This window comes from Loxodonta africana, chromosome 10, assembly GCF_030014295.1.
Source record: "Loxodonta africana isolate mLoxAfr1 chromosome 10, mLoxAfr1.hap2, whole genome shotgun sequence".
NCBI classification, from domain to species: Eukaryota; Metazoa; Chordata; class Mammalia; order Proboscidea; family Elephantidae; genus Loxodonta; species Loxodonta africana.
The window spans coordinates 101,442,513-101,468,592 of record NC_087351.1 but is presented as its reverse complement, the minus strand read 5'-3'; the positions used below and the strand labels follow the sequence as shown (position 1 = coordinate 101,468,592).

Here is a 26,080-nt window from a genome sequence, read left to right as displayed (position 1 = left end):
CAGCCTTCAGCCCCTGACGAAATATTTAATTCCTAAATCCCTTTGCTGACTATGCTCTCTGGGGACTGAGAATGTTGTGGACACAAGGCCCCTGTCACATACATACTCAGATGGAGTCCTTTCCTTCGTCCCAGTAGTATAAGCTATTGGTAGAGTGACCAGATGGGGATGTTGGTGGTTCAGTGGTAGAATTCTCGCCTTCCATGCAGGAGACCTGGGTTCAATTTCCGGCCAACACACCTCATGCACAGCCACCACCCATTTGTCAGTGGAGACTTGCATGTTGCTATGATGCTGAGCAAGTTTCAGTGGAGCTTCTAGACTATGACAGACTAGAAAGAAAGGCCTGGCGTTCTACTTCTGAAAACCGGCCAGTGAAAACCTCATGAAGCATAATGGTCCCGTATGCAATGGACCATGGGGATGGTGCAGGATAGGGCGACCGTGGGGATGGTGCAGGATAGGGCAGCATTTCCTTTCTTTGTGCATGGAGTCATCATAAGTCAGGGACCACCTGGACGGCAGCTAATGACAACAAACAACAAAGTGACCGTATGTCCTGGTTTACACCTGTCTCCCTTTCCCTCAGCAGGTGTCCTGGTTTGGACAGTAAATCATTTGGTCACCCTAGCTATTTGTTTCCATACATCGGCAAGGATCTGTTGTTTTTCAGCCAATCTGAGGCAGGCTGAGTGCTTGTTGCTCCACCTTCGTTTGTCTTCTTCTGGTGTCATGTAAGGAAACAGACGGATGATCTCAGCGAGCACACAGATCATAAGAGAAAAGCCACAGGCAGTTAGTGGTCCCCCGAGGGTCATCACTCATCCCAGTGAGGCGCTAACGCTCATGATGGAGTCTCACACTGTCTGGAGCAGTGATCGACCGCAGCCCAGCAATACCTTATGGGATGACAGCTCAAGAGGGGCTGAGGGGACCCTCTAAGGGGAAGGCTTATCTCCCAGCCTCCTCTTTTCCTTCACATCATCCTCAGATGTCTCTCCCTCTGTGCACTTAGGGGGACAGTGAGAGAGAGGGAGGAAGGGAGGGAGGAAAGGGGTGGGGGAGAGGGGAGAAAGAAGGAGAGACAGAGAGAGAGAGAGAGAGAGAGGGAGGGAGGAGTGGGAGAGGGAGGGAGGAGAAAGAGACAGAACAGAGAGGGGGAGAAAGGGAAAGAGAAGGAGAGAGGGAGGAGAAAGAGAAAGATCTAGAGACAGAGAAATAGATTCTTTGAAGATTTTCTTCTGGGAGTCAGAGCTCTTTTTTTTTTTTTTTTAAATAAATTGATAATTAGATCTTTTTTTTTTGTTGTTTTTGGTTGGGCTACTGTCTTGTGCTTGTCTGATTTTACAAAGAAACAAATTACCTTCTCACACCTCTGGGAAGATAATGTGGCTAAATTTATTACTTTAGTTTGTTCATTCGTTTGATTACTCACTTAAACCTTTACTCGTTGAGTCTTCTACTGGGTATCTGGGTGGGAACTGAAAATTCCAACTTAGAAGCTAAAAAGGCAATTCAGGAAAGGGTGAAATTAAAGTGTAAAGTAATGCTTCTTATCTACAGTACCCTTTCCCAGAAGCTTGACTCTCTCACATCACATATGGTATAATTTTTTTTTTTTCATCCTCATAAGACCTCTGTGAACTTGATGAGGGTTGAACTGGTAAGTGAATAAATGATGCTTATTGAGTTCAAGGTTGTGGCCCAAAGTGATGTTGGTATTGGTTGAATCTCTACCCTATTCGTATTATGCGCAGGTCTTTGAAGCTAAGCTTATGTGTCTCTGTTTTAACACTTCATTATCTCTGTGCCCAGGCACTAATGGACTGGATTATCTTCACTTTTACATCCTGCACACAGATAAAAAAACTTGAAAACAAATGAATTTAATCCTAATGTGATTTATTCAAGTTCAAACAATTAAGATCACTAGAAAATACTCTAGAAAATTAACAGGATTTAGAACCATGAACTCAATTAGAAATATTGTTATTGATTGAAACGGATGCTATTAACTCAAGTGCTAGCAGTCAATTAATACTGGGTTTTCCTTGTATGTACATAATCCAAGTTTGCTGATTAATTTTAAGTCTGGTTGTTAGCTGGAGTCTTTGTGACCCAGGTGGTCTAGATAGGTTCAGACCTCATTCCTGAAATTGGGAAGAGTCCAAAGATCTCCCAAGAGTTTGGTGACTTATTGGAGGGCTTATTTTTCTCCTTACTCCTGGTTCTAACTCTTCTCAGTGAATTAGTTCAGCTCAGCAGTGGCCGCATTGTGCCCGTCAGAATCCTGAATCTTAATTTCTACAAAACCACTCCCCGCAAGGCATTTGCGTGTGTAGCCCATTTTACTGGGAGGAGAGAGAGGGGTTTACGTCACGGATACGAAGCAAGTTAAAAGGGGATACTAGATGGAGCTGCTCTTAAAAATTCCCAGGAATTCTTGCTGCTGACCTTGAACCTGCCACGATGTTGATTGACACTGCTTTCTCTTTTGTCTTTTCTTTCTCGTTTTTTTCTGGGATTTCTTCCTCCTTCTCAGGATATATAAACAAGCCCTCCCCCCCACTTTGTGTATTTGTAGGCAGAGCATTTGAGCTCTCTCCAGCTCCAACAGCCAAATGAAATTAGGTGCCTCTGTTTGCACGTTCAAGGGAGTAGGCTGACTAGAAATGACTCCTCCAAAGTTCCCTTCTAAGGAGCCCTAGTGGCGCAGTGGTTAAGTATTTGACTGCTAACCAAAGGTTGGTGGTTTGAACCCACCCAGCGGTGCCTTGGGAGAAAGTCCTGTCCATCTGCTATCGTAAGGATTATTGTCAAGAAAATCCTATGGGGCAGTTCTACTGTGTCATATGGGGTAGCTATGAGTAGAAAATTGACTTGACGGCAGATAATGACAACCACAGGGTGCCTTCTGCTTCAGTTCTTGAACAAAGGCAGTCCATTTCCCTGATCTCCATCTGGAGTTTTGGTGGAGGGATGTGTTCTGTGTCCCTTATGTAAAAGAAAGAGCCCCGGCTTGGGGCCAGACTGATAGGGTTTGAATCCTGGCTTCTCCGTTTCCTGGCTGTGTGAACTTGGGTGAATTACTTGATCTTCCTGAGCCTGTTTCCTCATCTATAAAGTGGGGATAGTATCACCTTTCTTGCAAACTGTGGAAAGGTGATACTATCCCCACTTTATAGATGAGGAAATGCAATATAGCTTTTCTAGAGCGTCTGGCTAAGTGGAGACACTGGACAAATGTTAGTCTCTTTTACTTTTCAACTAATAAGCACTTTCCTGAGGCTTACATATGTATACATTAAATATTTATAAATTGAATAATTCAAAAAAATCTTACTTTGGGTTTTTTTGGATAAAACCAATAATCATCCTGGTTTGTGTGTCCTGCAAATCTGTACCTGTAGAGACTGCGCTAGCTCCGCGTATGATGTTTATCTGCAGTTCTCAGCACTGTGAGACCGGACTGAACCAGAGCTGTCCTTGCAGCTTTGTAGATGCTGTCGATATTAGGTGTTGATGGTGGGATTTGAGGCAACCTGAGTGACTGAGGCCTAAAGCTGTCCCTGAGGTGGGCGCATCAGAGCCGCCTAGGTGATGAGGCTAGAAACACTGGTTAAGGTCTTGTGGAGGCCCTGCTAAGCTACTAACCGAAAGGTTGGTGGTTTGAGTCCACCTGGAAGTGCCTTGGAAGAAAGGACTGGTGGTCTCCTTCTGAAAGAACACAGCCTTGAAAAACTTAGGGAGCACAGGTCTACTCTGAAACACGTGAGTTGTTGTGAGTCAGAATCAACTTGATGGCAAATGATTTGGGTTTTGTTTTTTTCAGGCATTGTGGTTTCATCTGTTGACACGCATACAGCACTGAGAAAATGGGTGTCTGACCAGTGGCAAGGACTCACCATCTGTCCCCCCTCTAAAGCAGAGCAGAGTGAGGCCCTGGATGAATAAGTCATCACTACCAATTAGGAGCCCTGGTGGCACAGTGGTTAACAGCTCAGCTGCTAACCAAAAGGTTGGCAGTTCCAATTCACCAGCCAGAGAGACAGAGAGAAAGAGAGAGACGTGGCAGTCTGCTTCTGTAAAGATTTACAGCTTTGGAAGCCCTAGTGGACAGTTCTACTGTGTCATATAGAGTTGCTATGATTTTTTTTTTTTTTTTTTTATGAGTCGGAATCACGGCAACGGGTTTCATTTTTTGGTATCTCTACAGAGGTTGTTCCAACATGCCCAGGGAACACCATCTCTATTTGTTGTTCCAGGAGTAGCTCTTAGGTCTGTCATCTGTCACCTCCTCTCGGAAGCCTCCACCAATTATGTCCTCACCTGTGTTTGAACGGCTGATTTGATAGTACTTCCCACCTTCTTCCTTAGCTTGAACATGGCAAGGGCCGGTGCAGGAAGGGTCCACCCAAGGGCCCACTGCACATGATGAGGCTCTGGCCGGAAAGTCTGTGATCAAAAGCCAATTAACTATAAATGGTGCAGAAGTAGGGAGCCCAGGGAAGGGGCAATTGTGGGTGCTGTAGTGCATGGATTGGGTCTCACGGGGGAGTGGAGCTTGAATTAGACCCTGAGAGATGGGCAGTTTGGCGGATGGCAAAAGCACAGTTACAAGGGAGATGATGAGTGGGACGAATGAAGGAAACTCTCATGGAGACCGGCAGGATGGAGGCTCTTATAGTGATGTGAGGTGACGTTGGGTCATCAATATGGCCAATTTACTGGGCCTTTACAGTGTATGGAGGAGCCTGGGTCGCATAAGTGGTTTGTGATCGCCTGTGAACCTAAAGGTTGGTGGTTCAAACTCATCCAGAGGCTCTGTGAAAGAAAGGCCTGTGATCTTCCATAAAGATTACAGCCAAGGAAACTCTATGGAGCAGTTCTATTCTGTCATACATGGGGTCACTATGAGTTGGGGCCCGATTCAACGGCAGCTAACAACGATAACTACACAGCATATGGAACTTCAAATCCAGTAATCAGTGAGTAGTCATTGTAGTTTATTTTTAGAAAGAGAAAATGTGTGTGTTGGGGGAGAGGGAGTGAAATAATCATGAAATTGGCTACGATTTGTGAAACCGTACCTTGGTGCCGGGCATTGGGCTAAGTGTGTTAATGTCTCATTTAATCCTCCCAACAGCTCTATGAGGGAAGATACTATTATCGTCAGGTTGCAAATGAGGAAACTTGGACTTAGAGAAGTTAAAATAACTTGCACAAGGTTTTGAAGTTAATAAGGGACACAGCCAGGAAGGTCTGATCCTGGAGCCCAAGCTCTTAACTCCTTTGCTACTGAAATAAGCTCAGTGCAAAACCTCCTAACAAAACAGGAAAGAGAAGAACGAAAAAGCAACTGAAATCCTGCCTCCCAGGAATGACCACTTTGGGTGAACATCCTTCTAGACGTCTTTCTATGTATTTATGCACAGCAATATGTATGGATTTTGCATAAATTTGGACCATCTGTGCCTGCAATTTTTACATAAATAGCACTGTACTGTGTATCCTATGGAGCCCTGGTGGCACAGTGGTTAAGCACTCAGCTGCTAACCGAAAGACAAAGTCGGTGGTTTGAGCCTACCCAATGGTTCCTCAGGAGAAAAGGTCTGCTTCTGTAAGGATTACTGTATTTTTATGCAAATAACACACCCTGTTAAAAAATTAGCATATGGGGTGGAGGGAGGATGGCTTGTCTGCAAACAAATGTAGAACTCAGGTTCATTATTTAAGTAAAAATACAGGACAGCCTAGGAAACCCTATGATGGCAGTTCTACTCTGTCCTACAGGGTCACTGGGTCAGAATCAACTTGACGACACACAACAACGACAAGGACAACAATAATGCTATGTAACCTAGGTTTTTTTTTCCTACTCAAAATTAGTTTTTTAATTTTAATAAATAGACGCATGGTCATTTTATGACAGTACCCTCCTCTTAACCAGACCTCTATAGATCATGGCAGGTTCTTGAGCAGGGAAACGATTTTTTGAAACTTAAAAAATTTTTTTTCTTTTGGTAACTAAGCCTTATGCTTTCTCCCTCTCTTTGCAGCATGCCCTTGATGCTGACAATGCAGGAGTCAGTCCAATAGGAAACTCTTCCAACAACAGCAGCCACTGGGACCTTGGAAGTGCCTTTTTCTTTGCTGGAACAGTCATCACCACCATAGGTATCCATTTGTTTGCTAATGTCTTTTCCTCTGCAGGCCATCTTGAGAAAGGGTGCTTAGTCAACGTTTCATCCTCCTGGAATACATGGCAGTTTGAGGTTCAAAAGAGGCTTAGAAAACACTGTTAAATTAATGCCATCATTGTGGCTTTCAATGAAAAGCCAGGCTGAAGGAAAAATCTCTTTCAGAATGAAAGGCTGAGAAGCCTTCGTTTGAAAGGACCCAATGAAAATGTTAGTGTGAAAAATATGAATTAGTCCCTCGAACTCAGACTGCTCAGCTAAGATCAAATTTCTTTCTTTTTATTTAAATTGTACCTTTTATTAAAGTTATATGTATAAGAATTAAAATGTTCTACAGAGGTTCTTTTTTTAAATGAAAAATAGCAGTCTCCACCCCCTCCCCCTTTTCCACCACTTTTGTCTCTTTTAACTGATCATTTTGATATTCATCTCCATGTCTTCTGGAATTTTCCATGTTAGGCATTATTTCTTGAATTCCTGCTTCACTGCGGAAGTGCTCTCTTCCCATACTCCAATCTTCCCAATATGGTTTGATTGACTCAAAACAGAACATCGACGTTATTTTGACTAAGAAAATGTTTTTTCACAACTGATCATGTAGTGAACTGTGACTGCTTCTCTCCTGCACTCCGTTTTGTCTTCTGTTGTGTGTGTGTCTCTGTGTCCCTTCTGAAACTTGGGATGGCTTGGCTTTTTGTTTTAGGGTTTTTTTCAGAATAAAATTCTAATTGTATCTAATAGTAGTGCTCTGTTCTTTAAGCAGTGTCTATTTGTTCCTTGTTGTGAGTAACGCCATCTCTTCTGCCTCTCCTTCTTCTCCACCACGCCATTTGAGTTGACGCCAGCTCTTTATTGTTTACTTTTAAATAATTAAGCAGACTCATCCTCCTATTATATGATTTGCCAGTTTTAAATGATAACTCTTGGCTTTCATCTATTTCATATAATACAGCCGGTGAACTTAGTCAGCATCTCCACTTCTTCCCCTCTTTCCCTACTGATTTTTTTTAAGTCTTATCATTTTATAACATCAGGGGATATGATTTACGTTCTGCCCTTTTACTTTAATACTAGGATTTGCTTTAATCTTAGTTTTACAGTTAAATGTGCTTGGTGTTTATTCTCTAGTCCTTTTACAGTGGTTTCCCTCAACACCTCTTGAGGCTGAAAGACATCTTCAAGTAGTTACCTTAAGAATGGTTTGTAGGAGGAAAATTCCCTTACTTCTTGAGTGTTCAAAATTGTAGCCTTTCTACTTAAAGGACAATTTACCTGGAAGGCAATCTTTGATTGACATTTTCTTTATTAAGCATCTTTTAGGTGTTGCTCCAGAGTCCCTGGGTGGCACAGTTTGTGCTCAACTACTCACCTAAAGGCTGGGGATTTGAACCCACCCGGTGGGACCATGGAAGAAAGGCCTGGAGACCTGCTTCTGTAAAGATTACAGCCAAGAAAACCCTATAGAACAGTTCTGCTCTGTAACACATGGGGTTGCCATGAGTTGGAATCGACTTGATGGGGAGTTTGATTTTTTTGATTTAGGTGTTGCTCCACTGTGTTCTGTGGAGAAAGCAAACCCCAGCCTGATTTTTTTCCCTTTTATAAGTGACTTGATCTTTTTGCTTGGCGAGCTAAAAGGTTTATTTCTTTAGCTTTCATCTCTGATAACACTACTAAGTTTCATTTATTTATTATTGTACTGTAGATGAAGGTTTACAGAACAACCAACTTCTCGTTAAACAGTTAGTCCGCATATTGTTTTGTGGCAGTGGTTACCAACTCCACGACATGTCAACACTCTCCCTTCTCGACTTTGGGTTCCCTGTTACTAGCTTTCCTGTCCCCTCCTTCCTTCTAGTCCTTGCCTCTGGGCTGGTGTACCCTTTGTCTTGTTTTTTTTTTTAATAGGCTTGTCTAATCTTTGGCCGAAGGGTGAATCTCAAGAGTGACTTCATTACTGGGCTAAAGCAGTGTCTGGGGCCATACTTTCAGGGTTTCTTCAGTCTCTGTCAGGCCAGTAAATCTGGTCTTTTTTTGTGAGTTAGAATTTTGTTCTACATTTATCTCCAGCTCTGTCCAGTACCCTCTATTGTTTCTTTGTTTTTTTTTTTAATAGTGCTTTAAGTGAAAGTTTACAAATCAAGTCAGTTTCTCATACAAAAACTTATATACACCTTGCTAAAAAAAAAAAAAAAATTTTTTTTTATGGAACCCTATCTGCTCTCCCCTTAATGTGACAGCACACTCCTCCTCTCCACCCTGTATTCCCTGTGTCCATTCAACCAGCTCCTGTCCCCCTCTGCCTTCTCATCTCTTGACTCCAGACAGGAGCTGCCCACATAGTCTCATGTGTCTACTTGAGCCAAGAAGCTCACTCCTCACCAATATCATTTTCTGCCTTATGGTCCAGTCCAGTCCCTGTTTGAAGAGTTGGCTTTGGGAATGGTTCCTGTCTTGGGCTAACAGAGGGTCCGGGGGCCATGACCTCTGGTGTCCTTCCAGTCTCAGTCAGACCATTAAGCCTGGTCTTTTTATGAGAGTTTGAGGTCTGAATCCCACTGTTCTCCTGCTCCAGCAGGCATTCTCTGTTGTGTTCCATACCAGAGCAGTCATTGGTGGTAGCCAGGCACCATCTAGTTCTTTTGGTCTCAGGCTGATGTAGTCTCTGGTTCATGTGGCCCTTTCTGTCTCTTGGGCTTATATTTACCTTGTGTCTTTGGTATTCTTCATTCTCCTTTGCTCCAGGTGGGTTGAGACCAGTTATGGATCTTAGATGACCACTTGCTTGCATTTAAGACCCCAGACGCCACTCATTAAAGTGGGATGCAGAACGTTGTCTTAATATATTTTGTTAGGCCAATTGACCCAGATGTCCCCTGAAACTATGGTCCCCAGACCCCTGTACCTGTTACTCTGGCCTTTGAAGCATTTGATGTATTCAGGAAACTGCTTTTGGTGTAGTCCAGTTGTGCTGACCTCCCCTGTATTGTGTGTTGTGGGACCCTCTGTTGTGATCCCTGTCAGAGCAGTCAGTGGTGGTAGCTGGGTGCTATCTAGTGTGCTGGACTCAGTCTGGTGGAGGCTGTGGTAGTTGGACCAATCTTTCCCTTGTGTCTTTGGTTTTCTCTATTCTCCCTTGCTTCCAATGGTGTGAAACCACTGAAGTATCTTAGATGGCCACTCACAACTTTTAAGACCCCAGACTCTACTCACCAAAGTAGAATGTAGAACATTTTCTTTATAAACTATGTTATGCCAATTGAGCTAGATGTTCCCTGAGACTACAGCCCTCAGCCCAGTAATTCGGTCCCTCAGGGAGTTTGGATGTGTCTATAGAGCTTCCATAACCTTGTCTTGGACAAGTTTTGCTGGCTTTGCCAGTATTGTATACTGTCTTACTCTTCACCAAAGTTACCACTTATCTATTGTCTATTTAGTGTTTTTCCAACCCCACCCTTCCCCTCCCTTGTAACCATCAGACATCATTTCCTTTTGTGTGTAAACCTTTTCATGAATTTTTATAGTAGTGGTCTCATACAATATTTGTCCTTTTGTGATTGACTTATTTCACTCAGCATAATGCCCTCCAGAGTCATCCATGTCATGAGATGCTTCGGAGATTCATTGTTGTTCTTTATCGTTGCACAGTACTCCATTGTCTGTATGTACCATAGTTTATTTATTCATTTATCTGTTGATGGGCATCTAGTTTGTTTCCATTTTTTGCTATTGTGAACAATGCTGCAGTGAACATGGATGTGCATATGTCTATTCATGTGACAGCTCTTATTTCTCTAGGACATATCCCTAGGAGTGGAATTGCTGGATCATATGGTATTTCTATTTCTAGCTTTCTGAGGAAGTGCCATATTGTTTTCCAAAATGGTTGTACCGGCAGTGCGTAAGAGTTCCAGTCTCCTCATAGCCTCTCCAACATTTGTTATTTTCTTTTTTTTTTCTTTGATTGGTGCCAGTAATGTCAGAGTGAGATGGAATATCAAGAAATGTGGTTTTGATTTGCATTTCTCTAATGGCTAATGATCTCGAGCATTTCCTTAGCTGCTTGAATGTCTTCTTTGGTGGAGTGTCTGTTCATTTCTTTTACCCATTTTTTAATTGGATTGTTTGTCTTTTTGTTGTAGAGGTATGGGATTCTCCTATGTATTTCAGAGGTTAGACCTTTGTCAGATCTGTAATAGCCAGAAATTTTTTCCCACTCTGTAGGTTCTCTTTTTACTCTTCTGGTGAAATCTTTTTATGAGCCTAAGTGTTTAATTTTTAGAAGATCCCAGTTATCTAGCTCTTCTTCTGGAGTTTGTGTGTTGTTAGTTGTGGTTTGTATCTTGTTAATGCTGTATATTAAGGCCTCTAGCGTTGATCCTATTTTTTCTTCTATTATCTTTATAATTTTTGGATTTATATTTAGGCCTTTGATTCATTTTGAATTAGTTTTTGTGTATGGTGTGAGGTATGGGTCCTGTTTCATTTTTTTGCAGATGAACATCCAATTTTGCCAGCACCATTTGTTAAAAAGATTGTCTTTTCCCTGTTCAATGGACTTCGGGCCCTTGTCAAAGATCAGGTGACCAACACTACTAAGTTTTGTACCTTTCATTTCAGGAATATTTTCTTGAATGTTATCTTTAAACATTTTCCCTGCTGTGTGGTTTTGGTTTCATTCTTTGGGGATTTCAGCTATACATATGTTGTAACTTCTTCATCTGACTTCTATGTCTATTGTATTTTCTATACTCCTTTTCAATTCTTAACGTTTATTTCTCATTTTGTTAATTTTATCCTCTATTCCTTTTTATGTTTTTTTCACAGCGCTTATTCTCCCCTGTGTTCCTTCTGATTTTGTTTCCAGTTTTGTGATCATTTGGGGATCTCCCCTCCTGCCATTTTTTTTAAGCATTGTTTTCATTAGTTCATATTTACTTTCCACTTATTGTTTCCCATTTCTTCCCTAATTTCTTGCATTTCTGCTTTGTGGTTTCTCTGTAAAGATTCTTTTTTATCTGGTTTAGGTAACATTTTTCCTGGTGAGTGCTTTTCACCTATTGGTAAATTCTGCTACTTTTTTCACATTTTTCTTATGGCAGCTTTATCTTTATATCAGGCCAGCTTCCTCTTCAGTTCTTCACCTTGGATGAATTGGCTGTTCCTGGATCAATTTTTCTATCTGCTGAATGTTTCTTTAGGTCAGGGGAGATGAGAACAGGGAGAGGCCAGGGTAACCTTCCTGGCTGCACATCCTGAGACTCTCTTCATCTCTGTGGCCAAAGAGACTGAATGTTTTCTGCAAGTATGACCCATCTGTGTTATTCTTCATATAGTCCTGCCTCTCTGTTTTTCTGAACCAGACCAAATTCAGGGAGGCTTCTGCTGTTAACCATCTTCACCCTATCTATATTCCACATTTAGTGCAAACAAGGATGTCTCTTTTGGAGTTCAAAGTGAGCTCTCACCTTTGTAATTGAATTTTCTGCCGGCGCTTTCTGAGATCTATCACTGGTGGGCCTTCTCATTGTTCCGTATGCTTCTTTATTTACTCCCATATGGCTTGTGCTCAATCTTAGCTTCTTTCGGTGGTCCTTACAGATTATATCCTTTTCCCAGATTAGTTGAAAATGAGTTTGAGGGTTTTTGCCCCCAAACCATAGTGAACTAGCACTACCATAAAAATTTTCATTCAGAAGATGGAAGAATAGGAGGTACATGGCATGCAGAGGTCCATAAAAGTGATGGACAGGCTTTGAGAGGTTCCTCTGCCCGTGCAGTTAGGGAGATTCTTTCATTAAACCCTGTTTATACTGTCTGGGAGGAACTCCCTTGTCTATTGCTCTTCAAGGTCCAGCTATGCCTTCTGGGAGATTCTTCCCTGGCCCTTATCCTTCATGATCTCTATCTTAAGTGGGCTTTGGAGAGTATGCATTCCTTGGGGGATGCACAGTTCTTATATTCAACTTCCTTTTGGCACCAATTCCAGGTTCTAAGGCTTGTTATGAAACAAAAGCCCAGGTTTTTGTTTTTAGGCCAAGTTTTCAGGACTTGTGTTATTTCTACATTCATGAAATCATGAAGTTTATGTACAAAAAGAAAATTTGGTATGAAAGAAAATTGTCATTCCTATTTAGAAAGCCCCGTAACCTAATTATGTAACATACTAGGTACGCACTTGTGAATCTGCAAAATATTAATATTAGCTATTACAGGTATTAGAGATACGCATCACACTGGTTGGTCTGAGATCTAGAAGTCTTTTTCAGCACTCCAGATCAGGTTAGATCACATTAGCACACACAGTCTTCCAGCACCCAACAAAAGAAGCCAGGTGATCTGACACAATTTGATGTAAGGGCAAAAAGTGTTATGACCCTCAACAGCACCAGAGGGCATCAGGGAAGACCAATATCAGGCTACTTTTTGTTCAACGACCTGTTTATTATGATGGGGAAGTTTGTCGTGCATTTTAGGAGGATTTATAATAAAATCATTAAAATTGAGAAAGTATGGGCCATTTCAAGGGGCAACACTTTGGAAAATACACTCTAGGATCCAATATTGGATCAGTGAGACATGTAAAAAAATTGGCATAGTGCACTTACGAAAATACTTTGCGAGGGGTCGGGGCGGGGGGAAGGGAGAGGAGGGCGTGGTTGACAAACAGTTGTAGAATGTGCACATTATTTGTGTAAAAATAGGTTGTATTAAAGAAAATAGGAAAAGGAAAATGCTAATTTTCTTGTTTTATGGAATGACTAACTGTGATGCCTGTATGATGCATTGAAAAAAACTATAGCTATGTTGGCATATGCACTAATGGTATGGATGTGACTTGGTTTATAGGACAACTGTGTACATTGGCCCACATGACATTGTGTGAGGGGAATGGTGGCCACACTTACCTAATGAGGAACATTCAACATGTAATATTTTCTGCCCTTTTTTTTAGTGTGTTTGTACTGGAATTGTTGAGTGTGTGCAAATGACTCTTAGTCATTGAAGTAAGGGTCCTTGGCTTCTGCTGCCGCATGTCCATTCACTCATTCACACTTGTCCTTATGACCATAACCCAATGGCCCCCCTTTCCAATCTTGGCCTCCAGGCCCCAGAGGAAGGATCACCTTGTTTAGACTAAGTGACCCAGTGCCTTGTATCCCCCTGGCCACAGCCATTAACTTAGAGATGGGCACATGGCCTGAATTAAGCCAATAAGAACCTCAATTCCTGGGCTTTTCCTTGAGCTTTGGGAGGTGATTTCTACTCTTTCTTAAACCCAGTGAATAACTCTTTCTTAAAAAAAAAAAAAGACTCTTTCTTACTGGATGTAAATTTGGAAAGAGACAGGCCCAGGGCGCTGCCAGTCATTTTCTTCCCCAAATGAGAATTCAGCTAACACTAAAAAAGCAGAATCAGAACAAGAGAGTGATAAATGGGTCCTTCTCATAAACTTTGAGCTCTGGATTGAGCAACTCATGAAATATTAAAAAAAGTTCAATCTGCTTCTATACCAGCTCATTGCATTTCGTTTTTTGCTTAAGCCAGTCTGCACTGGGTTTTCTATCACTTGCAGCTGAGAAATAAAAACAAAAACCAAACTTGTTGCCACTGAGTCGATTCTGACCCATAGGGACCGTTTAGGATAGAGTAGAACTGCCCCATAGAGTTTCCAAGGAGCGGCTGGTAGTTTCAAACTGCTGACCTTTTTGGTTAGCAGCTGAGCTCTTAACCGCTGTGCCACCAGGGCTCTGCAGCTGAGAAAAGTCCTACCTAGTATATACTTATAGGTCAGAGATTATGGAGGGCCAGTAAGTATTCTCTCATCTCCATGGCCAGAGCCTAACCCTGCTGGCCATTGCAACCACTATCTCCACCATCTTTGGACCACTTGCTCTTGATTTAAAGACTTAGGCAGAGCATCCTACTGGATAAGCCTCTAGGCTCATGTGTCCATGTTTTGGCTGCCTGGCAGGCTGTTCCCTCTGTAGTGGGGGGCGTGATTATGCACAGGATGGGGACCTTTCCCCCAAATCAAAAGGAAGTTGGATGCGGAACAGGAAACTACAACAAAATAAGCATACAAACAAAAATAAAAATAAATAAAACTAACGTAAATAAAACGCAAACCACAAGTCACGTGTGGTATCCTGGAACAGTGTTAGCACTGAGATGAGGCGTTTGTTCTAGTTAATGGAGAAAATACTATTTTCACTCTCATACTCTCTCTTCATTGACACATAGTGTATTGTAAGTTGAATATAAGTTAGCTGGCTACATTTTGACTGCAGTGTGGAGGCTCTTTATAAAGTCATACGGTTAAAGAAAACCTTAATACAATGTTAGTAAGAATAATGTGGTGAGGAAATAATTGTTTTTCCAGGCACTTAATGGTAAATTCATTCATCACCCATGATGAAGCCTAGTACTCGGAGCCTAGTAATTTTTTCAATTCTTGCTGAGATGTTTTCTGCTTTTGAGGAGTCAGGCAATGGAGCAGCTAGAACTGAGAAAGCTGTGTTTTCATTAGTTGTGAAATACACACATATTAGCCCCCTTGCTTGGGTTAAGCTGAAAGGTTACCAGTTTGAACCCACCCAGAGGCACTTTAGAAAATAGGCTTGGTGATCTGCTTCCAAAAGGTCACAGCCTTGAAAACCCTGTGGAGCAGTTCTACCCTGCGCACATGGGGTCACTATGAGTTGGAACGGACTTGACACCAACTAAAAACAGCTTCTGTTCATATGATTTGTGACATAATATTGTGTATGTTTGCCCAAATTATTAAAGTTCTTTGGAGAACATAATCTTTGATGGATTACAGTGAACCCACTACATACTCCATAATGACGTGTTGTTGGAAGTTTAAGCTGTTTTGAGTTTTGTAATAGTGTAGCACCGTGATGAAAAAAGTTGTTGTGTATGAAGCATGGCCTTCATCTCTGGCTGTTTTCTTTGAAGAGATTTCCAAGGGGTGCTGTGTCAAAGGGCATGGATATTTTAAAGTCTCAGCAAATTGCTTTTCTGAAAGGCTCTCATGAACAGTGTGAGGTTTTGTACTTTTCAGACAAGCAAAATGTGTCCATTATTTAGAATGTGTATAGGGACAGCTTAGGAACAACAGGGTAGTTCTGCAAAAAGCAGTGATACTACTCAGTATCGATGGTTCCTTCTACCTGAGGATATCAGCACATTTCTTTTTTAAAAAGCTTTTCTTGAGTTTGGAGCCCTGGATGGTGCAAATGGTTAGTGCACTCAGCTGCTAATCGACAGGTGCCTCGGAAGAAAGGCTTGGACATCTACTTCTGAAAAATCAACCAATGAAAACCCTATGGAACACAGTTGCACTCTGACACACGTGGGATCCCCATGAGTCAGAATCGGCTCAATGACAACTGTTTCTTTTCCCCCTTGTGTTCAGATATATAGACATGTAAATCTAGAGCAAAAGGGGAGACATTCCAGCACTTTCCCACACCAGAAGGAAGAACAGACTCCACTTGGTCTTTGTCCAGGGCTCTCTGCTCTTTTCTCAGTAACTGATTCTGATGAGAGGGTTTCACCTGCCTTGCGTTGTTGATTGTGCTGCTGGGATCCCAGCAACTAGCTGTTTTCTAAGCTTGAGGAATGACTCTCGCTCCCGTGTGAAGCTGCTCTACCACAAACCATCACTTGGAAACGAGCAGCAAATGATTGAGTTCTTACCAAGAGCTGTGAAATGCAGTTAGAGTTTAGTCTTTAGGGCATTTTCAGATTGAGTCACCTGGCTGAACCCACATCAACAGGAGTACCTGGTCAGGTCCCATGTGACAACCAGTGACTCTGTTGCATTCCTGGCAGCCTCAATTAACGGTTGTAGCTGCAAAAGTACCTAGGTTGGTGTTTGGCTTACCCAGCACTTGGACTGGATGTTTACCCCATGGCTTTGGAAATAGCAATCATTATGGCTGACGTTTGCTGAGTGCTGCTGACTAGGTGCCAGGCACATAATCTCATTTAATCCTCACATTAACAGCATGAGTTAGTTGCTAATATCGGCTTCATCTTAATGATGAGAAAACTGAGAGGCAGAGAATTTCAGCAACCTCCTCAGTATCTCACATTTACAAGCAATGGAGCATAGCTCCATTCATCAGGACAGCTACATAATTTGCAGGCCCAGTGCAAAATGAAAACACTGTCCCTTGTTAAAAAATTGTGAAGAATACCAGGCTGGCAACAGCAGACAACAGCCGCAAAGTGTGAGGCCCTGTGTTACTGCACAGGGCATGTGCCCATAAAGCCAGGCCTGCTTACCCTGATGGTCTGGTTCTAGAGCTCGTGCTCTCGAACTGCATATAGTTTAGCGAAGATTTGACTTTGGCCGATAAATAGCAAGTGGAAGCACAGGCGTCAGAGTCCCTGTTGGTGCAAACAGTTAACATGCTCAACTGCTAACCAAAAGGTTGGAAGTTCGACTCCACCCAAAGGAGCCTCCGAAGACAGAGGCCTGGCGATCTACAACATGATGTGGGAAACCCATATGAAATTGTTCACTACAGATTAGTAAGTAAGCACAAGTAAGCTCCTGCTTACCTTGCTTTCTGGGTTATCTGCCCCTGCCAAGGCCTTGGCTTTAATTTTATTTTAGAGTTCTAGTCTGTGAAACTGAACTAATAAGCAGCTGGTTGTTGTAATAACAACAACAGCAACGACAATGATGGTAATGATACCTTTGTATTGGGATAGTCTTGGCCTTGTCGATTCCTTCCTTGTCAGTAGTCCTGGGTATTCCTTGGTTCATTGGTGATTCTCAGGTGGCATCTGTCTTCCCCCAAGTGTGTGTGTCTCTGTATCTAATCTGCTCTTTTCATAGCTAAGAAGTGATTAGATTTAGAACCACTCTACTCACGTATGATCAAACGAACATAACAAAGTCAACCCTATTTCGAAACAGGATTACATGCCTATATATATGGGTGAGGGTTCAAACATGTATTTGGGGGAGGGATACAATTTAACCAATAACAAGATTAGGATTTGGAGAGGTTAAGTGCATCTAAGGACAACCAGGTAGTATGAGTCAGAATCCGGGCTGAAGCCTCTGTCTTCTCACTTCTCACGCCCGCCCCTTGGATGGCACGGGAGATGTTGCATCAGCACTGTACTGTGCCCGGGAGGTGGGGAGGATCCTCTCTGAAAGCTGGAGAAGAGGTGCAGCACTTGTCAGGAGTAATAAGGTGCCTATTCAGCAGGTTTAAAGCCTCGATTTGTCTGCCTGTGTCTGCAATTTATTTCTTTCTGAGACACACAGACTAACAGGAAACCTCTCTTCCCAGACTATAACCAGGCAGCTATGAGACAGTCAAGCAAGCGTTTTAAATGTTTTCCCCAGCCGCTGGAAAGTTTCCAGGAGTCACCATAAACCTGCACAGAGTTAAGCTGTGCAGGCACAGCAATTAAAAAACCCATCGCTATAGGGTTGATTCCAGCTCCTGACGACCCTATAGACAGAGTAGAACTGCCCCATAGGATTTCCAAGGAATAGCTGGTGGAATGGAACTGCTGACCTTTTGGTTAGCAGCTGAGGTCTTGACCACTACACCACCAGGGCTCTGGCACATCAATAGGGTTATGTTAATGTAAACCAGATCATTCTAGAGGGCAATGCTTAGACAATGCTTTTGTCCGAGCTCCTGAAAGTGCCTGGAAAAAGTTCTGAGAGCTTTCTCTGTAGAATTAAGTTGAACCGGTGGTGAGTAAGAGAAATGCAAGATTAGGAAGGCTTGCCTGAACACTTAGTTAAGAAATGGAAACTGTAGTTTAGATAATTTGTGATAAAAGGTTTGAATGATCGATTTTGAACAGAAAATTCAAAAGGAAAATAGCCAGGTGACTCATTCCCAAAGGCAGGAAGCAACAGTGAGTTTTCCAGACCCAGAGGGGGGTGAATGATGGACCAACCATCAACATTATTCTTTACTATTCTTTAGTATTAGTGCTATTATAATAAACCCAAAACCAAACCCATTTTTGTTGAGTTGACTCTAACTCATAGCGACCCTAAAGGACAGAATAGAACTGCCCCATAGGGTTTCCAAGGAGTGACTGGTGAATTCGAACATGCCGGCCTTTTGATTAGCAGCCGAGCTCTTAACCACTGCTCCACCAGGGATCCACTATTATAATAGTATTAGCATTATTTTTACTGTATAACATTACTCTTTACCCACGTCAATAACCATGAACCCAATAACTGGCCCCACTGGATGGATTCAGAAACAGGTTCTACATGAGTTAACCTAGCTTGGGAGAACAGTTAGGTGACACTCTAGACTCTAGTTAGCATAATATTGTAATACTAATTGGCATGAAAATGCGTATCAATTAATTTAGACTCTCATCTATATAAATTGTGGTAATGCTATAAGTCTTTTTTTCCCCAGCAAAGCTTTCCTTAGCGCCATCCATATAGAATAGGCCCAACACTCAAAATACATGTAACTTAATGTAATTGCAAAACTCTGAAGAATGCAGATGTTGGTGTTTGCAAAGCACCGTTTGAAATACGTTATTAATTGACTTGACTGTAAAAGGACTCTCTCATATTTAAACATCCAATCTCTCAACAAACATTTATTAAGCATCTGATCACCCTCATCTAAGGATGTGTGCAGGAAGAGGGTAGGGGGAGAGGCAGAACTCAAAGATGGTGTGGAGTTCCCAGTCAAGAGAAAGAGACCCAGGCAGATCTCAACATTGCTGTCAGTGCGGAAAAGAGGCACAGTGTCTTCCCTCTTTTCTGGCTTCCCAGGTTAGGGCGCTATGGTTCACAGGTCCTTCAGCATTTGTGCTAAGCCACATATCTTCCTTAAGCCAGAGCACCCATTACCTTAGGAAGACAAATGTTGAAGACAGCCAATTGGTCCAGGTAGAAGGGGTGCTCACTGGGTAAAATGGTAAAGGAGAAGCCCTTTCAAATCTAAAAAAGGCAGTGGTGAACACTTCCCAGACATCCAAGCCCCCTAAAAAGCCAAACCCGTTGCTGTTGAGTTGATACCAACTCATAGCGACCCTATAGGACAGAGTAGAACTGCCCCATAGGGTTTCCAAGGAGCGGCTGGTAGATTTGTCCAGGGCTCCCTAAACCAGACATGTCTAGTCAAGTCCATGACGTTTGGTCCTTCTGAAAAGGATGATACCATTTTCCATCAGAATTACAATTCTGGGTGACTACAAATTTTCTAAAGTATAATCTAACTGAACATATAAAGAGCCAGGTTCTCTCTGAGACTATTCGCAAGCAGAGAAGAATGGAAGGATGTTCTGAACATCTCAGAGCCTTTGAGATGAATTTCTGTGCCCTAAGGCTCATGAAGTAGTGGTTATATAGAACTTTTTAAAGAAGAGAAGTCTGTGGGTTCTTTGGTTCAATATTCTGATCTCTCTGTCACCTTACCATTCTCCCTCTCTTTAATATTTCTCACCAGGGTATGGGAATATTGCTCCAAGCACTGAAGGAGGCAAAATCTTTTGTATTTTATATGCCATCTTTGGAATTCCACTCTTTGGTTTCTTATTGGCTGGAATTGGAGACCAACTTGGAACCATCTTTGGGAAAAGCATTGCAAGAGTGGAGAAGGTCTTTCGAGTGAGTACTGCGTCTATTTAAACCTAACCAGTGTGATCCAATTGACTTTAGCCTGATGGGATCCAGAAGGAATTATCAAAGGTGTTGTATCAGATATGCTTCCAGTGGTATAGTTGAATGTCATGATGGTATTTTCTGTTTTGGCCAATGGAAGTCATGGGTACTGTGTCTACACTTCCTTCTTGTGAGTAGCTTCCTACTTTGGAGTGGTATTGCTGGAATCTCAACACAAGAGGGTAAAGTATGGATTTTCCAATACATATTTTCTGAAGAAGTGAAGCATACTAAATTTCTCCTTGAGGTGGAAAATGGGTTCCTTAGTGTATTTGCAATAGATAGAGAATTGTAAATTCATCCATTTTGCTGTTGGAACTCCTTCATGCCATTTTATTTCCAAGCTCAGTGTTTTCAGACAAATCCTGGCATCTAAGAGCTCTTACAGAAGCGTATCTTCTCATGGTTCTGTGTTTACATCTGCCTCTTCTTCATGGCCTCGCCCTCTCTCCCGTCCCACTGCTGAGTGCTCACTCAGTTATAGTATACCAATATACTAACTTATACTAAGGTGTTGATGATTGCTATTGGCTTAGTGTTTTTTTTCCTCTTGGGAATACTTACCTTTAAACAATAGACAAAAACGTCAACTCATGTTTATTTACTAAAGATGGCTTTTCTGGCATCAGTGTCAGGCATGTGGAGTACATACAACTGGACTAGGGCTCCCAATACCCTTTAACTCACACCCATTCATATGATTTAACAGAACACTTGTTTTTCTTAAGTGTAAAGTCATTTCTGTTCTTTTTTTTTCTCATTATTGATCCAATTCTCAAGTGTTTTGAATATTCTTCAGGGGATTCTTTCTGATGATGACTTAATATTTTGAAATGACATTTGGAGATCTTTTCCAGAATCTAGCAATGACGAGTAAAGATAAAAAAAAAGCTGTACTTTTTTCTCTGTGAGACAAGAACTCTTAAACTTTCCTCCTAAGTCTGTCTGTCTCTGGTATCATGGTGTATACTTATCTTCAGAGGAAGAGAACAAAAAACAAAGCAAAACACAACAAAAACCTGTTGCCATTGAGTTAATTCTGACTTATGGCAATCCCACAGGGGGTTTTTTTGGCTGTAATCTTTACAGAAGCAGATCACCAGGTCTTTCTTCCATGGGGCTGCTGGGTGGGTTTGAACCACCAAGGAGATCCCTAACTGAAGTGTTTCAGAGGTTTCGTTTGAGTGGCGGGAATAGGGCACTACAACTGGGTAGGAGCCACCACTTATAAGCTCAGTCACCCTGGGTAAGCTGCCTCAGTTTAGTCATCAGAAAAATGGGATAGAATTTGAATCTACTTTATAAGTTTTTGATGATGAGTAAATAAAATAATGTACAAAAAGGGGTTGGCACAGGGTCAGCCACACAAGAGTTCAGAGCTGCTACGTGTCTGTCTCCCAAATAAAGCACTGCTTAGCAGGATTGACACCCATTCATGTTTCATCTGAGTAGCTTGGTGGTGGCATGTGAGTTTTTCTAGAATATCTGACAACCTTTGCCCCATAAGTGCTGGCTGGCCAGCTGGTCTCACTAGAGCATGCGCCTGGGCCCCTCAGTGGTCACCATGGAGACAGTTGATGCTCAGTGCTCTGCTTCTCAGATGTTCCCATCTCCCTCAACCAGACCTGGCAACTCTGTCTCCAAAAACCTTTCTGAACTTTTTGGAGGTGTCTTCGTAGCCCTCCAAGTTAGAGAAAGATGATTCTGGCGTATTGAACACTCAGAACAGGATTCAAACGGAGAAATGACTAATCTGGGATTGTTTATTTTTATGTAGCTTCTCTAGATCTGTTTCCTCATATTTAGAAAGAAAGGATTGGACTGAAAGCCTTTGAAATCTCCTTTAGTTAAACATTTTTAATTACTGTGTTCTAAATGAGCGAAGAGGTTGCAATCAGTTTGACTATGCCTGCTATCAAATTTGGGAACCAAATCTTCCCTAATGAATTTTAAATTACCAGTGGAGAGTACTGTTGTCTTTCCTCTTGAGGCTGTCTCTCGAATGGATCATTCAATTGGCTCTGAGACAGAGCCTTAAAATCTCACATTTCATTTTTATGCTGAATGGCCCACTCTGTTCTTGTAGTACCATCAAAAGACTGGGAGTCTGTTAGGAAGGCAAGACAGCCTTATATTATCGAATTGGCAGCACACAATGTATTCATTGGCAGAATGTTGGAAGGATGGGGTGACTGAATTCCAGGAGTAATGTAAGTGCACTTCCTGGGTATATAAGCAACCGATCCCATGGCAGCTTGCTTGCTGCATGTAAAGTTTTAGTAGAAAATCTCAAAGCTCTTTGCTATTCATTCAAACGACTTCTAAGCAGCCAATCACTCTTCCTTGATTATTTGAAAACTGGATTTTGCATACGCCAACACAAGCTCAAGGCTGTGAATTTTCAGTCTTCATGGGGAAGGTTCATTTTTTTCCCTTTTGCCTGCTGAGTAGTTGCTATAAGCCTTTTGTCTCATCTATTACGCTTTCTCTCACCCTTTGGGAAGGGAGGATTTATAGGGAATGGTGGTGGTTTTATGGTAGAGTTCTCACCTTCCGTGAGGGAGACCTAGGTTTGATTCCCAGCTAATGCACCTGAAGGATAGCCACCACTTGTCTGTCAGTGGAGGCTTGAGTATTGCTATGAGGCCGAAGAGGTTTCAGTGGAGCTTTTAGACTAAAACAGTCTAGAAAGAAAGACTGGATGATCCATGTTGAAAAATCACTCAATAAAAACCCTGTGGATCACAAAGGCCTGGTCCCTGATCCCTCGTGCATGGGGTCACTATAAACTCAACGGCAGCTAATAACAATAACAATTCCAAAAATACAAGATAAAATCAACCTTCCAGGTACCAGTCTGTCACCTGAGGCACCTTGTTCATTCGTTCTAACACATCCCAAGTCCTGAGCCTCATTTTAAGAATTTCTGGGGGGTGCTGTGTTACTTAGGAATGCTGTTGACAGCAGAGTGATACAAAGCCTGACTGTTGAAGCTTCTATGGGATGAATAAATAAAAACTCTTTCTTCTCCTATGAAGTTCAGGATGAACTGAGAAATAGACCATGGAGTCAGATGGAGACCAAAATGTCAGTTTTATTGCTGATAAGCTGATTGGAGAATGTGGCTTTAGTTCTGAGGCCAAAAGACCTTACTGACCACTTCGCCCCTGAATTAGAAAGACTTCAGTACTGCGGTAGTGTAGTGGTTAAGAGCTCGGCTGCTAACCAAAAGGTTAGCAGTTCAAATCCATCAGCTGCTCCTTGGAAACCCTATGGGGGATAGTTTTATTCTGTCCTATAGGGTCACTATGAGTCAGAATGGACTTTACAGCAGCGGGTTTGGGTTTTGGTCATCACTGTATTAGATTTCTATGGCTGTGTAACAAATTACCGTAAGTGTAGATGCATAAAACAACATCCATTTATCATCTGACAGTCCTGTAGGTCAGAAGCCTGGGTGGGCTTGGCTGAGTACTGTGTTTAGAATATCATAAGTCTGAAATCAAAGTATCAGCTGGGTGGGGCTTTGGATCTGGGGAAGAATCTGATTCCTAGCTCAGTCAAGTTTTAGTAGAATATAGTACCTTGTGGTTATAGGACTGAGGTCCCTGTTTACTTACTGGTTGTCACTGGAGTGGGCGGGTAATTCTCAGTTTCTAGAGGCCTCCCGCAGTCCTTGGCACATGGTCCCTCCATCTTCAAAGCCAGCAATGGTGCATCTAATAATTCGCATGCTTTGAATCTCTCTGACTTTCCTTCTGTCCCTTCTGCCATCAGCTGGAGAAAGCTCTCTGCTTTTGAGGGCTTATGCAATGAGATCAGGCCCCCCTGGATAATCCTCCTATCTTAGGTCAACTGGGCTATATAACATAGCATAGTTATGGGAGTAGGGGGGAACATCTTTGGGAGACCATTTTAGAAATGCTGCTTTCCTCACCCACTCAGTCATCAGAAGCCAGACTTCCTCCATAAAGGCCGAGCCTACCCCACTAACCTTGCTAGTTTGTGGAAGGAAAAGCAGAGTGCACCTCTCTGTAGGCGGATGGCCTCCAATTGGGAGAAGAAGGGGGCTGAGTCGAACTGGCTCCATCCTTTGTGCTAAAATCACCATGCAAGTCACTTGTCCTGGATGAGTGACAGGGAGAGAGGTCCAGAGTGCTACTCTAGCCAAAGCCCCTCTACATGGAACATGAGGCCAGGAAGATGGACATTCTCCCCAACACCGATTAACAGTGGAATAAGAATTTAGTTGCTTAATTATCTCACATAGCAAGGAACCTGGAAGTAAATTGCTCCAGGTTTGGCGCATTAGCTCCACAATGTCAGGTCTGCTAGGTTTGTTCTCTCTTTCTGCTCTGCTGTCCTTGGCATGTTGGTTTTTCAGCAGCATGATTGCGAGATGGCTACCGCAGGACCCAAAACCATGTTTTCATGCACCAACATTTAAGGCAAGACAAAAGGGCTCTCCTTTTATGGGAAAAAAATCTTTGCAGACTTCTCCTTATGTCTCATTGAGCGGACTGTGTAACATGACAATCCCCATCCTACAGGGGAAGTTAGGAATGTGAGTGTCTGACAAAGGAGGCTGAGATTACTAAGGTTGGCCTATACCAGTGGTTCTCAAAGTGTGGTCACTGGACCAGAAGCATCAGCATGTTCCTGGGAACTTGTTAGAAATGCACTCTGGGGTTGAGGCCCAGCAATCTGTGTTTACCAAGCTCTTCAGGTGAATCTGATACCTACTAAAGTTTGAGATTCCCTGACTTGGAGAAATGATGGTTCATTGCCTGGGGCTGAACACGTTGCTGTTATGAACAAAATTAGAATTCTGCTAGCAAAGAAGTTGGGGTAAGCAAATGACAGCATCTGCCACAGATGTCAACTAACTGCTAGCCACATAGGCCACTGGTAGGGAAGCTATTCTCCCCCACACCCCCTGCCAGAGAATCAGGTGGCCTTTGGGATCCTTGAATAAGTCAGGAGATTTATGCTATGGCAACACAAACAGCACAGGCTTAGTTTCTGTCCTACCAGGTCTGGGCAACTCCCCAGGCTTTAGGACCTGCAACAGCAGGGGAAGAGAACTGGAGCATTGCATTTGCTCTTAAGAGCTTTACCTCAGTTACAGCCCTTTAGTCTGAACTATGGGCCAGCTGCAGAGGGGGCTGTGGAATGTGTTGTTCAGCATCCAGGAAGAGGGGAGGATGAGAAAATTGGTGAGCCATTTGGTAATGTCAAGGAGTACCTGAGTGGTATAAATTGTTAACATACTCAGCTACTAACTGAAAGGTGGAGCTTTGAGTCCACCCAGATTTTCCTTGAGAAAGGCCTGGCGATCTATTTCTAAGAGATTACAGCGATTGAAAACTGTATGGAGCATAATTCTACTCTGACACACATGGGGTTGCCATGAATTGGAATTGACCACAACTGGTTAAGTAATGTCATGTGTGCATTGCCTGGGACCTACCCTGAGTCCCATTTCCAGGTGACAAGCATCCCTGGAATTTAGGTTCAGATCACTCTTTGAGGCATGGTATTGTAGTGAGACTCACTCATTTCACATTTGAGAAAATGGAGGCCATGATTTGCTAAGTGACTTGCCCAGAGCCACACAGTGACTTGGTAGCAGGGCCTTGGACTAGAACCAGTAATCCTACCTTAACCTTTCCAGCGGGCTGGAAGATACTTGCTATTGGATACATTAATCCACCATGAAACCAACTTGGAACATTCCACACTGAGTTATGGAAATGATTTATAAATATTTATATAACTGTCTTAGTCATCTAGTGCTGCTATAACAGAAATACCACAAGTGGATGGCTTTAACAAAGAGAAATTTATTCTCTCACAGTCTAGTAGGTTACAAGCCCAAATTCAGGGCATCAGCTCCAGAGGAAGGCTTTCTCTATCTGTTGGCTCTGGAGGAAGGTCCTTGTCATCCATCTTCCCCTGGTCTGGGAGCATCTCAGGCACAGGGACCCCAGGTCCAAAGGACATGCTCTGCTCCCAGTGCTGCTTTCTTGGTGGTATGAGGTCCCCCTGTCTCTCTGCTCGCTTCTTTCTTTAATATCTCCACAGATCGTCTCAAGACACAATCTAATCTTGTAGGTTGAGTCTTGCCTCACTAATACGACTGCCATCCCATCCTTCCCTCCCTCATTAACATCATAGAGGCAGGATATACAACATA

The 26,080-nt window shown here is 42.5% G+C and overlaps 1 protein-coding gene across 1 annotated transcript in view; it reads left to right on the top strand.

Annotated features, from left to right (window-relative positions):
- The window catches only part of KCNK10 (potassium two pore domain channel subfamily K member 10), an 87,360-nt gene that overhangs the window by 15,068 nt on the left and 46,212 nt on the right, over nucleotides 1-26,080 (top strand). Inside the window, exons 2-3 of the mRNA XM_003408807.4 lie at nucleotides 6,060-6,177; nucleotides 19,670-19,830. Coding sequence (XP_003408855.2) covers nucleotides 6,060-6,177; nucleotides 19,670-19,830 — 279 coding nt within the window. The remainder of the gene's footprint in view (nucleotides 1-6,059; nucleotides 6,178-19,669; nucleotides 19,831-26,080) is intronic.